This window comes from Bombina bombina, chromosome 10 (assembly GCF_027579735.1).
Source record: "Bombina bombina isolate aBomBom1 chromosome 10, aBomBom1.pri, whole genome shotgun sequence".
NCBI classification, from domain to species: Eukaryota; Metazoa; Chordata; class Amphibia; order Anura; family Bombinatoridae; genus Bombina; species Bombina bombina.
The window spans coordinates 165,570,619-165,585,466 of NC_069508.1; the positions used below are offsets into that span (position 1 = coordinate 165,570,619).

Here is a 14,848-nt window from a genome sequence, read left to right on the forward strand (position 1 = left end):
CTTATGCTTATCCCAGGCATTAGTTAGTACATAGGATAGCCTTATGCTTAGCCCAGGCATTAGTTAGTACGTAGGATAGCCATATTCTTATCCCAGGCATAAGTTAGTATGTAGGATAGCCTTATGCTTATCCCAGGCTTTAATTAGTACGTAGGATAGCCTTATGCTAATCCCAGGCATTAGTTAGTACATAGGATAGCCTTATGCTTACCCCAGGCATTAGTTCATAGGATAGCCTTATGCTTATCCCAGGCATTAGTTAGTATGTACGATAGCCTTATTCTTATCCCAGGCATTAATTAGTATGTAGAATAGCCTTATGCTTATCCCAGGCATTAGTTAGTACGTAGGATAGCCTTATGCTTACCCCAGGCATTAGTACATAGGATAGCCTTATGCTTATCCCAGGCATTAGTTAGTACGTAGGATAGCCTTATGCTAATCCCAGGCATTAGTACATAGGATAGCCTTATGCTTATCCCAAGCATTAGTTAGTACATAGGATAGCCTTATGCTTACCCCAGGCATTAGTACATAGGATAGCCTTATGCTTATCCCAGGCATTAGTTAGTACGTAGGATAGCCTTATGCTAATCCCAGGCATTAGTACATAGGATAGCCTTATGCTTAGCCCAAGCATTAGTTAGTACGTAGGATAGCCTTATGCTTTTCCCAGGCATTAGTTAGTACGTAGGAAAGCCTTATGCTTATCCCAGGCATTAGTTAGTACGTAGGACAGCCTTATGCTTATCCCAGGCATTAGTTAGTACTTAGGATAGCCTTATGCTTATCCCAGACATTAGTTAGTACGTAGGATAGCCTTATGCTTATCCCAGGCATTAGTTTGTAGGAAAGCCTTATGCTTATCCCAGGCATTAGTTAGTATGTAGGATAGCCTTATGCTTATCCCAGGCATTAATGAGTACGTAGGATAGCCTTATGCTAATCCCAGGCATTAGTACATAGGATAGCCTTATGCTTAGCCCAAGCATTAGTTAGTACGTAGGATAGCCTTATGCTTTTCCCAGGCATTAGTTAGTACGTAGGAAAGCCTTATGCTTATCCCAGGCATTAGTTAGTACGTAGGATAGCCTTATGCTTATCCCAGGCATTAGTTAGTACATAGGATAGCCTTATGCTTATCCCAGACATTAGTTAGTACGTAGGATAGCCTTATGCTTATCCCAGGCATTAGTTTGTAGGATAGCCTTATGCTTATCCCAGGCATTAGTTAGTATGTAGGATAGCCTTATGCTTATCCCAGGCATTAATGAGTACGTAGGATAGCCTTATGCTTACCCCAGGTATTAGTTTGTAGGATAGCCTTATGCTTATACCAGGCATTAGTTAGTACATAGGATAGCCTTATGCTTATCCCAGGCATTAATGAGTACGTAGGATAGCCTTATGCTTACCCCAGGCATTAGTTTGTAGGATAGCCTAATGCTTATCCCAGGCATTAGTTAGGACATAGGATAGCCTTATGCTTATCCCAGGCATTAGTTAGTACGTAGGATAGCCTTATGCTTATCCCAGGCATTAATTAGTACATAGGAAAGCCTTATGCTTATCCCAGGCATTAGTTAGTACGTAGGATAGCCTTATGCTTATCCCAGGCATTATTAGTATGTAGGATAGCCTTAGCTTATCCCAGGCATTATTAGTATGTAGGATAGCCTTATGCTTATCTCAGGCATTAGTTAGTATGTAGGATAGCCTTATGCTTATCCCAGGCATAAGTATGTAGGATAGCCTTATGCTTATCCCAGGCATTAGTTAGTACATAGGATAGCCTTATGCTTATCCCAGGCATTAGTTAGTACGTAGGATAGCCATATTCTTATCCCAGGCATAAGTTAGTATGTAGGATAGCCTTATGCTTATCCCAGGCTTTAATTAGTACGTAGGATAGCCTTATGCTAATCCCAGGCATTAGTTAGTACATAGGATAGCCTTATGCTTACCCCAGGCATTAGTACATAGGATAGCCTTATGCTTATCCCAGGCATTAGTTAGTATGTACTATAGCCTTATTCTTATCCCAGGCATTAATTAGTACGTAGAATAGCCTTATGCTTATCCCAGGCATTAGTAGTACGTAGGATAGCCTTATGCTAATCCCAGGCATTAGTACATAGGATAGCCTTATGCTTATCCCAAGCATTAGTTAGTACATAGGATAGCCTTATGCTTACCCCAGGCATTAGTACATAGGATAGCCTTATGCTTATCCCAGGCATTAGTTAGTACGTAGGATAGCCTTATGCTTATCCCAGGCATAAGTTAATACATAGGATAGCCTTATGCTTACCCCAGGCATTAGTACATAGGATAGCCTTATGCTTATCCCAGGCATTAGTTAGTACGTAGGATAGCCTTATGCTTTTCCCAGGCATTAGTTAGTACGTAGGAAAGCCTTATGCTTATCCCAGGCATTAGTTAGTACGTAGGATAGCCTTATGCTTATCCCAGGCATTAGTTAGTACATAGGATAGCCTTATGCTTATCCCAGACATTAGTTAGTACGTAGGATAGCCTTATGCTTATCCCAGGCATTAGTTAGTACTTAGGATAGCCTTATGCTTAACCCAGGCATTTGTTAGTACGTAGGATAATTAGAGGAAGGGAGGTTTGATTTAGTGATCAATGCGGTAGTCCCAGAATCAAATGCCTCTTTGAAATCTCAAGCAGGGTGTGTTAAACAGGAGTCACAATTCCAAACCAATAATATGGTAAGAGTGCATACCTTGTATGATGACCTCTTGGGAATTGGAGATAAGAGTGAAGAGAATTGCTTTTTCACCACCAGCGTCTCCCTTTATCCGCAGTCAGTCTCTGAAGCTGTGCACACATTGACATATGCCGTAATAGGCACTGAGGCAAGTAAGGGTAAGCGTAGGCATTAGTTAGTATGTAAGGTAGCCTTATGCTTATCCCAGGCATTAGTTAGTACGTAGGATAGCCTTATGCTTATCTGAGGCATTAGTTAGTACGTAGGATAGCCTTATGCTTATCCCAGGCATAAGTTAATACATAGGATAGCCTTATGCTTATCCCAGGCATTAGTTAGTACGTAGGATAGCCTTATGCTTATTCCAGGCATTAGTATGTAGGATAGCCTTATGCTTATCCCAGGCATTAGTTAGTACATAGGATAGCCTTATGCTTATCCCAGGCATTAGTTAGTACTTATGATAGTCTTATGCTTATCCCAGGCATTAGTTAGTACATAGGATAGCTTTATGCTTATCCCAGGCATTAGTTAGTATGTAAGATAGCCTTAGCTTATCCCAGGCATTAGTATATAGGATAGCCTTATGCTTATCCCAAGCATTAGTTAGTACGTAGGATAGCCTTATGCTTATCCCAGGCATTAGTTAGTACTTAGGATAGCCTTATGCTTATCCCAGGCATTTGTGAGTACGTAGGATAAGTAGAGGAAGGGAGGTTTGATTTAGTGATCAATGTGGTAGTCCCAGAATCAAATGCCTCTTTGAAATCTCAAGCAGGGTGTGTTAAACAGGATTCACAATTCCAAACCAATAATATTGTAAGAGTGCATACCTTGTATGATGACCTCTTGGGAATTGGAGATAAGAGTGAAGAGAATTGCTTTTTCACCACCAGCGTCTCCCTTTATCCGCAGTCAGTCTCTGAAGCTGTGCACACATTGACATATGCCGTAATAGGCACTGAGGCAAGTAAGGGTAAGCGTAGGCATTAGTTAGTATGTAAGATAGCCTTATGCTTATCCCAGGCATTAGTTAGTACGTAGGATAGCCTTATGCTTATCTGAGGCATTAGTTAGTACGTAGGATAGCCTTATGCTTATCCCAGGCATAAGTTAATACATAGGATAGCCTTATGCTTATCCCAGGCATTAGTTAGTACGTAGGATAGCCTTATGCTTATTCCAGGCATTAGTACGTAGGATAGCCTTATGCTTATCCCAGGCATTAGTTAGTACTTATGATAGTCTTATGCTTATCCCAGGCATTAGTTAGTACATAGGATAGCTTTATGCTTATCCCAGGCATTAGTTAGTATGTAAGATAGCCTTAGCTTATCCCAGGCATTAGTATGTAGGATAGCCTTATGCTTATCCCAGGCATGAGTTAGTACGTAGGATAGCCTTATGCTTATCCCAGGCATAAGTTAGTATGTAGGATAGCCTTATGCTTATCCCAGGCATTCTTGAAGTCTCCCACAATGTTTGTCATTACCATCTCTTGTGTCTTGTGGAAGTTTATTCCATGAATTAATTACCCTTTCTATAAAGAAATGGTTCTGCAAATTACTCCGGAATCTACTTCTTGAATGTTTCTTTTTATGAAAAATACTTGCAGTCTCAGCCTCACTAAGCCCATTAAATGTATATGAAACCTAATTTTTTCTTTCATGATTCAGGTAGATCATACACTTTTAAACAACTTTGCATTTAAATTATATTATCGCATTTACTTCATGCTCTTGGTATCCTTTGTTGAAGAAGTAGCAATGCACTACTGGCGGCTAGCTAAATGCATTGGGTGAGCCAATAACATTGAGACTTCTAATCAACAGCTCCTGAGCCTACCTAAGTGTCCTTTTCTACAAAAGATACCAAGAGAGCAGAAGTAAATTAGAAAGATGTTAAAAATCACATTCTCTATCGAAAAAACGAAAGAGAAAATGTGGGTTTCATGTTTCTTTAATATACATTAAAGTTACTATCATATCTTTTTTATTTTTTTTTTTATTCTCCTCTAAGCTATAGATATTTAGGTCATAAGCCTTTCTTTTTTATTGTTTTGACCATGTGCCATTTTAGTATCCCTTTTCTCAGCAGATTCCAGTTTATTTATATCCTGCTGGATGGAGTATGGTCTCCTGAATGGCACACAATACTCAAGATGAGGCCTAACTAGTGATCTGTAAAGTGGCAAAAGAACCTTAATATTTTGACTGCAAATACCTCTAGCTATACACCCCCAACATACTACTGGTCTTACTCGCTGCAGTACTACATTTATTACTAAATTTTAAATCGTCTGAAATAATATTTCCCAAGTCCAGTTACTCTTTTGTAACAGTCAGTAAAGAGTCTGTAATTAACATTTGTATTTCTCTTTCCTAAATGCATCATTTTGTACTTCGCAGTGTTAAACTTCAGATCCCAGTCATTTGTTGAATCCTCCAATGTTTTTTATGTCACTTCTCATTTTTTCTACCACCCCCCGGGAACATGTACTCTATTACAAATTTTTGTAACATCTGCAGAGAGACATACTTTCCCCTGTAGGCCTTTGCAGATATCTCTGATAAATATGTTAAACAAAACAGGCCCTAGACCTGACCCCTGAGGAACACCACTAGTAACAGCCCCCTCCATTTGTACTCAATTTACTATCTACTATCTGTTTTCTATCCTTAAAGAGACATTATACACCAGATTTTTCTTTACATAAATGTTTTGTGAATGATCCATTTATATAGCCCATACAGGTTTTTTTTTTTTTTTTTTTTTTTTTTTTTAAAATGTATTGTTTTGCTTATTTTTAAATAACATTGCTCTGATTTTCAGACTCCGAACCAAGCCTCAAAGTTTTAGGAGAATACCGACGTATACCTTCTCCAGCTTGCTCCTGTTTGTGTAAAAGGTCTTTTCATATGCAAAGGAAGGGGGGGGGGTATCTGCTATTTCCCACTTGCAGTGGGAGTTCCAGCTACTTTTTTAAGCAGAGCTAAACTGGAAACTTCTAAGTAAGTTTTTAAATGGTTTTATACTGGATTTGTAGATCGGTATCTGTGCATATTATTCTTTATAGAAGTGTCTATTACATGCAGTTATATGAAAATTGGTGTATACTGTCCCTTTAAGCCAGCATTCTACACAGTTCACATTTTTTGAGTCTAGACCAAGGAAATATAGTTTGTGAATTAGTTTGTTTTGTGGGACGGTGTCAAATGCTTTGCTGAATTAAGATACTCTACATCAACTTCTTTACCCTTGTCAAATACTTTAGTTACAGAAAGAAATCAATAAAGTAAGTGTTATGTGATGTCCCTGAAGTAAAACCAGGCTCATTTTGGTCCTCTAAATTGGTTATCTTTATGCAAGTCATAATTCTTTTATTTTAAAAGGTTCCATTATTTTCCTTACTACTAAAGTTAAACTAACTGACCTGTAGTTACCAGATTCTTCCCTACTGCCCTTTTTATGAAGAGGTGATACATTCATTATTCTCCAATCAATCCTTTCTATAGTGCCTGATTAAACAGATCAGTTATTGTGGCAACTAGAACAGATCAAAGTTGAGGTTGTTGTTTTTAGTTATTACGTTTTTGTCAGAGATGGAGTCGTTGGGAGATGTAAACCGGGAATCCCGCATAGTGAGCAGTCTGGACAACCAGGGACACTGTATACTTAGTACACTAGCAGAGGTTGTGGAGAGAGTGATGAGCTTCCTTCCCAGCAAGGCCCTCATGAGAGCAGCCTGTGTCTGTAGATTATGGAGAGATTGTGCACAACGCAAGATGAAAAACAGACGGAGGGTGACTTGGATCTCCTGCTCCCAAACCATTGTTTGCAAAAGACAGTATTATTCATTTGTTGAGGTGGTCAAAGAAGAGATAGAGAAGTTGTACGTGGTACCTGAGACATTTCTATATTTTACAGACTCAAACGCTTCTGTCACTGCCTACTGTGGAACTAAGAGTAGAACTGAAACTTCAGTTACACTGAAGAACCTTTTACCAAAAGAGTGCAAGATATTGGGCCTAATCGCCCCAGGGATTGTAGTTACTCCAATGGGATCAGCCAGTAACCGTCCTATAGAACTGGAGGAAGGAGTAGCTGGTGTTGCACTTGTTTTACCCAAAATTAATGGGGTAAAGCTCCAGAAATTCAATTTCCGTAAAGACAACAGAAGAAGGGGGTTTGATGAATGTAAACTTGAAGAGGCCGGCCTTAAAAACAACCCAGAACTGAAAGTGGTTCTAATTTTTGGGTACAGTACATGGAAACCTGGAGCTAACCGTTTTCTACACCAAGTGTTAAACCCTCTGAATGAAAAAAGCATAATAATTGCAGGGGGACAGATCGACCACCTGGTATACTCAAGTGAAAAGGCACAAGATTCTGACCGTATTGGTATTGCAGGACTGTCTTTTAGTGGGCCTCAGATCCAGGGGGCCACAGTGCTTCTAGATCAGTATGTGTATGATGAGAGGACAGCGGACTCTGCTATGCAGCGTTTGAAAGCTGCAAATATCCCAGAGTATAACAGTGTCGGATTCATGTTTGCTTGTATTGGCAGAGGAGAACAACATTACAAGAAGAGTAATGTAGAGGCAGATACCTTTCGAAAACATTTTCCCAATGTACCCTTGCTTGGATTCTTTGGCAATGGTGAGATAGGCTGTGACCGGGTTGTGAGTGGGAATTTTACTCTACGTGAGTGTAATGATGTGAAGGATGATCTACTGCATGGATACACAACAGTAATGACTATCATTCATTTTGGACCATCCAAGTAGCTTCCACCACTCACAAACTAAATTGTGAGCTAAAAAACGGTTTCATTCTACAACCTATCTTGGCCTATAAACTAAAGGTGTGGATATGCTGTAATCTTATAGCTATTGAAATGGCAAATAATCTGGAATTTCTGTTTCATCTTCCTTAAAAAATAAAATTTAATTTAGTGGAAAAAAAAAAAGAAAAAGAACAGATCAAAGTTCAAATATTTAGCAGGACCCACTGATTTTTTTCATGAGAATCATTGTACCATGATTCTGTTATAGCTACTAAATCCTAGTTGTCCCTGGTCATTACTGAAGGGAATTCAGGTAATTTATTTCCTAAGCTACAAGCATTTGTGATCATGGCACAAAGAACTTTTCTTCTAGAATTTCAGTTCTAGAACTGTAACTTGGACTAACAGTTTTGGCATGCTGTGGGGGGCAGGTGGGTATATTAATGCTGCCCCCTTTTACTAGTTTAAATTACTTCCAATAAAGCATTTAAACTCCTATCCAAATACTCTTTCTTTAGCATCTTGTCAGGTTTTTTTCCCTGTTGTGTTTGCCATGTGCTGCTGGCATTTTACTCACCTCTCTTCCTGACTATGGTGCATTGTGGGGGATGCTGCTCAATTCCTGCACTTCCTTTTATGGCCAGACTGGTGTGCATCATCCATGTGAGACAGGATGCAGTCTCAGAATTGTGATGTCATCACTTATTATTTAAAGGGACTCTGTTCAGTATGCTTTGCCTTTGCGTTGTCTCAGACCTGTTTGTGAGAGTTCCTGTGTATTACCTGGCTGCCTGACATCCTTCCTGGTTCCTGATCCCTGGCTTGTTCATGACTACCAGCTCTGGTTTTGATTCCTGGCTTGTTATTTGACTTGTGGACTTTTTATTATTTTTTGCTATTAATAAAGGTGTGATTACTTTTGCACTTCTCGTCTCAGTCTGATTCCTGGCACCCTGACACATCTAAATGCAGCAATCTCTCTCAAATAACCTAATATCTTGCCAAACCGAGTTATAATGGCCAATAAAACCAAATTGGATGACAGGGTTGATGCCACATGCCCTAGACGATTACCTAGGTCACAAAACTCTTTCTGAACAGCAAAAAACATTACTAGCCAGATCATTTGTTCCTAAATGAACAATCACATCTAACTCACTTTCCTTTTTTGCTTCCTTAACATTTCTGAAAATATGATTCTTATCCCTGTGAGCAGTAGCTCCTGGAAGACATCTAACCTCCCTTGCTTCTCCTTTACTTTCACCTAAATACACATTCCTTAAAATATAGTCACCCACTAACAGTCTTTTTCCTTAAAAACACATCTGCGGTTCTTATCTGTGTTTTCTTATTTGAAGATTTTTTTTACCAAAAGATTTGACTTACCTGTTACAGCTTCAGGAGCCTCAGGAACAGGAATCTCCTTATCCTAGGTGGATTAAGCCAGAGCAGCATAGGAGTTTTGCAAGGGCAGAGGTTGAGGGCAATGCCTCTGATCTACTGATCTCACCCTTCCAGGGCCTACAGTACTCCGTCTGCTTCTCCTTGTTGATTTCTGGGTAGATGTGTTTCTTCCCAAGGCAGCTTTTTAGAAATAACAGACATGTAACTTACCTTAGCTTTAAGGTTTGATATTTCTTCCCTTAAAGTAATAGTAAATCCTAGTGTTTGTGAAACACTAGGATTTACCAGTGCAACAAATAAAGGGGACTTTCAGTTCCTTTATTTGTCTATAGCGTTTGCCGCACTGAGCGCCTCAGGCCGCCTACAGCAGAACGCTATTTTACAGTGAGGTGATCTTAGCCAATAGCGTGCTAGCTATCCGACATAATGCCAGCTGGCCCGCACAGCTATTGGCTAAGAGGTGGAAACGCCACTTCATTGAAAAGATAGCGTTCTGCTGCGGGCTTCCTGAGGCGAACGCTGCAGACAAATAAAGGAACTTTCAGCATGAAGTATATATACTTCATGACTGATAGTCCCCTTTATTTGTTGCACTAGTAAATCCTAGCGTTTAACAACCGTTGGGATTTACTATCACTTTAAGAGAGAATTTCTGACAACGACTCACTCACATGAAGGGCAGCTAAAGTAACACAATACACAGCTACTCACACTATTAAGAGCAGCAGATCCTGTAGCATGTAATTGTTGATAGTACACTGCCCCTCACAGGGTGGATTTGATTTAAATCAAATTGACTTAAATTATGATTTAAAGTGATGGTAAAGTTTGCTTTATCTCAATCAGGTATAGCATTCTGTGTGTAAAATCCAATACAAGTTTCATCATTTGTTATATATTTTTGTAGAAATAAAGTTATCACCTTTTTATAAAGCAATTTCAAGACGTCCACAAATTCAACCCGTATATTTTTATTTTTTTTACCTCTCGATCGTGTTTTTATTTAATCCAACTGAAATTTTGGCTGTTAGGCGACAGTCACTCCACGTCATCCGCCCCTTTAATCATCCGCTTATGCGCTATAAAAATTTTCTTCTGATTGAAAACCGTGCGCTGTCCCGGTTTGTGCATCCGTCTTACTTGCATATAGGAACCCTAAGAAGAATCGGTGATTAGCGCATGCGCAGTGTAAGGCAGCATAGGGAACGCACTTTTGAGAGACTTAGAGAGCGGGTGGGACCGCTCTATATGTTACAAAACAGAAAATACGGAAATAGGGGTTGGGAGGAAACGGCACATATATGAGCTAGATTTAGAGTTCTGCGGCCAAAGGGGTGCGTTAACTACGCATGCTTTTTTTCCCCCGCACCTTTTAAATACCGCTGGTATTTAGAGTTCACAGAATGGCTGCGTTAGGCTCCAAAAAGGGAGCGTAGAGCATATTTACCGCCACTGCAATTCTAGATACCAGCGTTGCTTACGGACGCGGCCAGCTTCAAAAACGTGCTCATGCACGATTCCCCCATAGAAAACAATGGGGCCATTTGAGTTAAAAAAAAACCTAACACCTGCAAAAAAGCAGCGTTCAGCTCCTAACGCAGCCCCATTGTTTACTATAGGGAAACACTTCCTACGTCTGCACCTAACACCCTAACATGTACCCAGAGTCTAAACACCCCTAACCTTACACTTATTAACCCCTAATCTGCCGCTCCGTACACCGCAGCAACCTACATTATCCCTATGTACACCTAATCTGCTGCCCCTAACACCACCGACCCCTATATTATATTTATTAACCCCTAATCTGCCCCCACAACGTCGCCGCCAGCTACCTACAATAATTAACCCCTAATCTGCCGACCGGATGTCGCCGCTACTGTAATAAATGTATTAACCCCTAAAGCTAAGTCTAACCCTAACACTAACACCCCCCTAAGTTAAATATAATTTAAATATAACGAAATAAATTAACTCTTATTAAATAAATTATTCCTATTTAAAGCTAAATACTTACCTGTAAAATAAACCCTAATATAGCTACAATATAAATTATAATTATATTCTAGCTATTTTAGGATTAATATTTATTTTACAGGCAACTTTGTAATTATTTTAACCAGGTACAATAGCTATTAAATAGTTAATAACTATTTAATAGCTAAAATAGTTAAAATAATTACAAAATTACCTGTAAAATAAATCCTAACCTAAGTTACAATTAAACCTAACACTACACGATCAATAAATAAATTAAATAAAATACCTACAATTACCTACAATTAAACCTAACACTACACTATCAATACATTAATTAAATACAATACCTACAAATAAATACAATTAAATAAACTAACTAAAGTACAAAAAATAAAAAAATATTTACAAACATTAGAAAAATATTACAACAATTTTAAACTAATTACACCTACTCTAAGCCCCCTAATAAAATAACAAAGGCCCCCAAAATAAAAAAATGCCCTACCCTATTCTAAATTAAAAAAGTTCAAAGCTCTTTTACCTTACCAGCCCTTAAAAGGGCCATTTGCGGGGCATGCCCCAAAGAATTCAGCTCTTTTGCCTGTAAAAAAAACCATACAATACCCCCCCCCCAAACATTACAACCCACCACCCACATACCCCTAATCTAATCCAAACCCCCCTTAAATAAACCTAACACTAAGCCCCTGAAGATCTTCCTACCTTATCTTCACCATGCCAGGTTCACCGATCCGTCCAGAGGAGCCTCCGAAGTCTTCATCCAAGCCCAAGCGGGGGCTGGCGATCCATAATCTGGCTGAAGTCTTCTATCAAGCCGCGGCTGAAGAGGTCCAGAAGAGGCTACAAAGTCTTCATCCTATCCGGGAAGAAGAGGAGATCCGGACCGGCAACCATCTTGATCCAAGCGGCATCTTCTATCTTCATCCGATGACGAACGGCTCCATCTTGAAGACCTTCAGCACAGATCCATCTTCTTCTTCCAACGTCCAACTGAAGAATGAAGGTTCCTTTAAGGGACGTCATCCAAGATGGCGTCCCTCAAATTCCGATTGGCTGATAGGATTCTATCAGCCTATCGGAATTAAGGTAGGAAAATTCTGATTGGCTGATGGAATCAGCCAATCAGATTCAAGTTCAATCCGATTGGCTGATTGGATCAGCCAATCAGATTGAGCTCGCATTCTATTGGCTGATCGGAACAGCCAATAGAATGCGAGCTCAATCTGATTGGCTGATTGGATCAGCCAATCGGATTGAACTTGAATCTGATTGGCTGATTCCATCAGCCAATCAGAATTTTCCTACCTTAATTCCGATTGGCTGATAGAATCCTATCAGCCAATCGGAATTCGAGGGACGCCGTCTTGGATGACGTCACTTAAAGGAACCTTCATTCTTCAGTTGGACGTCGAACGAAGAGGATGGATCCGCGCCGGAGGTCTTCAAGATCAGCCGCTCGTCATCCGATGGAACAACATAGAAGATGCGGCTTGGATGAAGATGTTTGCCGGTCCGGATGTCCTCTTCTGCCCGGATAGGATGAAGATTTCTTCCCGAAGATGGACTTCTTCATTTGCCGCTTGGATCCAGACTTCAGCCGGAGGATGGACGTCACTCTTCAGCCCCTGCTTGGGCTTGGATGAAGATTTCTGAGGGTTTTCTGGACAGATCGGGACCCGGTGTGGTGAAGACAAGGTAGGGAGATCTTCAGGGGCTTAGTGTTAGGTTTATTTAAGGGGGGTTTGGGTTAGATTAGGGGTATGTGGGTGGTGGGTTGTAATGTTGGGGGGGGTATTGTATGTTTTTTTTTACAGGCAAAAGAGCTGAATTCTTTGGGGCATGCCCCGCAAAGGGCCCTTTTCAGGGCTGGTAAGGTAAAAGAGCTTTTCTATTTTAATTTTAGAATAGGGTAGGGCATTTTTTTATTTTGGGGTTTTTGTTATTTTATTAGGGGGCTTAGAGTAGGTGTAATTAGTTTAAAATTGTTGTAATATTTTTCTAATGTTTGTAAATATTTTTTTATTTTTTGTAACTTAGTTCTTTTTTATTTTTTGTACTTTAGTTAGTTTATTTCATTGTATTTATTTGTAGGTATTGTATTTAATTAATTTATTGATAGTGTAGTGTTAGGTTTAATTGTAACTTAGGTTAGGATTTATTTTACAGGTAATTTTGTAATTATTTTAACTAGGTAACTATTAAATAGTTATTAACTATTTAATAGCTATTGTACCTGGTTAAAATAAATACAAAGTTGCCTGTAAAATAAATATTAATCCTAAAATAGCTACAATATAATTATAATTTATATTGTAGCTATATTAGGGTTTATTTTACAGGTAAGTATTTAGCTTTAAATAGGAATAATTTATTTAATAAGAGTTAATTTATTTCGTTAGATTTAAATTATATTTAATTTAGGGGGGTGTTAGGGTTAAGGTTAGACTTAGCTTTAGGGGTTAATAAATGTATTATAGTAGCGGTGAGCTCCGGTCGGCAGATTAGGGGTTAATACTTGAAGTTAGGTGTCGGCGATGTTAGGGAGGGCAGATTAGGGGTTAATACTATTTATTATAGGGTTATTGAGGCGGGAGTGAGGCGGATTAGGGCTTAATAACTTTATTATAGTAGCGGTGAGCTCCGGTCGGCAGATTAGGGGTTAATAATTGTAGGTAGGTGGCGGCGACGTTGGGGGCGGCAGATTAGGGGTTAATAAATATAATATAGGGGTTGGCGGTGTTAGGGGCAGCAGATTAGGGATTCATAGGGATAACGTAGGTGGCAGCGGTGTGCGGTCGGCAGATTAGGGGTTAAATTTTTTTAATAGAGTGGCGGCGATGTGGGGGGACCTCGGTTTAGGGGTACATAGGTAGTTTATGGGTGTTAGTGTACTTTAGAGTACAGTAGTTAAGAGCTTTATAAACCGGCGTTAGCCCAGAAAGCTCTTAACTACTGACTTTTTTCTGCGGCTGGAGTTTTGTCGTTAGATTTCTAACGCTCACTTCAGCCACGACTCTAAATACTGGCGTTAAAAAGATCCCATTGAAAAGATAGGATACGCAAATGGCGTAGGGGGATCTGCGGTATGGAAAAGTCGCGGCTGCAAAGTGAGCGTTAGACCCTTTCCTGACTGACTCCAAATACCAGAGGGCGGTAAAAACCAGCGTTAGGAGCCTCTAACGCTGGTTTTGACGGCTACCGCCCAACTCTAAATCTAGCCGTATGTGATTACATTATGGTAATATTTAGAAATGCATTGATGTCTTCAGTGAGTCTAAACTTTACCTTCACTTTAAATCACGATTTAAAACACTAGTCTGTACGACCGATTTAAATCAATTTTAATCACCCTATGTATTCAGCTAGGAATCAGTAGAGCATTTCTCTCCTTCAACAAAGGATTCAAAGAGAATGAAGCAAATCTGATAATAGAGCATACCATTTTCAGATTTACTACTATCTGAAACCCAAAAGTTATCTTTCATGATTATGTTTCTTTAAGATCTATTTCTTAACTCTGTATGTTTATTTTATAACATTGTGCTGTGAAGAACTACAAAACCAATAATATGTGATATTATCTTCAAGACAAAGAAAATTGTTCCAAAATAGTCTGACAGAAACTTCTGGGAAAACATGACATTGCGAATAGATTAATAGAATGCATTTACCAAGAAAAACCACATATTACAGCCGTGAATATACAGCATCTTGCTATATAATTAAAAACAAATCTTTATTTCAGGATGAATAACCTTTGGATTATAATGTATCTTAAATAGAAACTATCTTTAGATAGATAGATTTTTCCTCAGAAAGCATTTTATTTAAAAAAAAAAAATCCTATTTAAATAAAACAAAATCTGATGTGTGTGTTTTTTTTTTTTTTAATTGATTTTCATCCACCCTGGCCTCACCTCATGGAA

The 14,848-nt window shown here is 39.1% G+C and overlaps 2 protein-coding genes across 2 annotated transcripts in view; both read left to right on the forward strand.

Annotated features, from left to right (window-relative positions):
• Nucleotides 1-14,848, forward strand: part of FAF1 (Fas associated factor 1) — a 700,642-nt gene that overhangs the window by 52,492 nt on the left and 633,302 nt on the right. The window lies entirely within an intron of this gene.
• LOC128641171 (F-box only protein 22-like) lies at nt 2,730-7,700 on the forward strand. The gene is made up of 2 exons (XM_053693738.1): nt 2,730-2,879; nt 6,283-7,700. Exons 1-2 carry the CDS (start codon nt 2,730-2,732, stop codon nt 7,516-7,518), a joined length of 1,386 nt encoding a protein of 461 aa, XP_053549713.1. The 3' UTR covers nt 7,519-7,700.

What these genes read in the sequence shown, in the direction of transcription:
- LOC128641171 (XM_053693738.1), top strand. Translation starts at nt 2,730, where the DNA reads ATGGTAAGAGTGCATACCTTGTATGATGACCTCTTGGGAATTGGAGAT. An exon ending in ATGCCGTAATAGGCACTGAG is followed by an intron (nt 2,880 to 6,282) that starts GCAAGTAAGGGT and finishes TGTGGCAACTAG; the next exon opens with AACAGATCAAAGTTGAGGTT.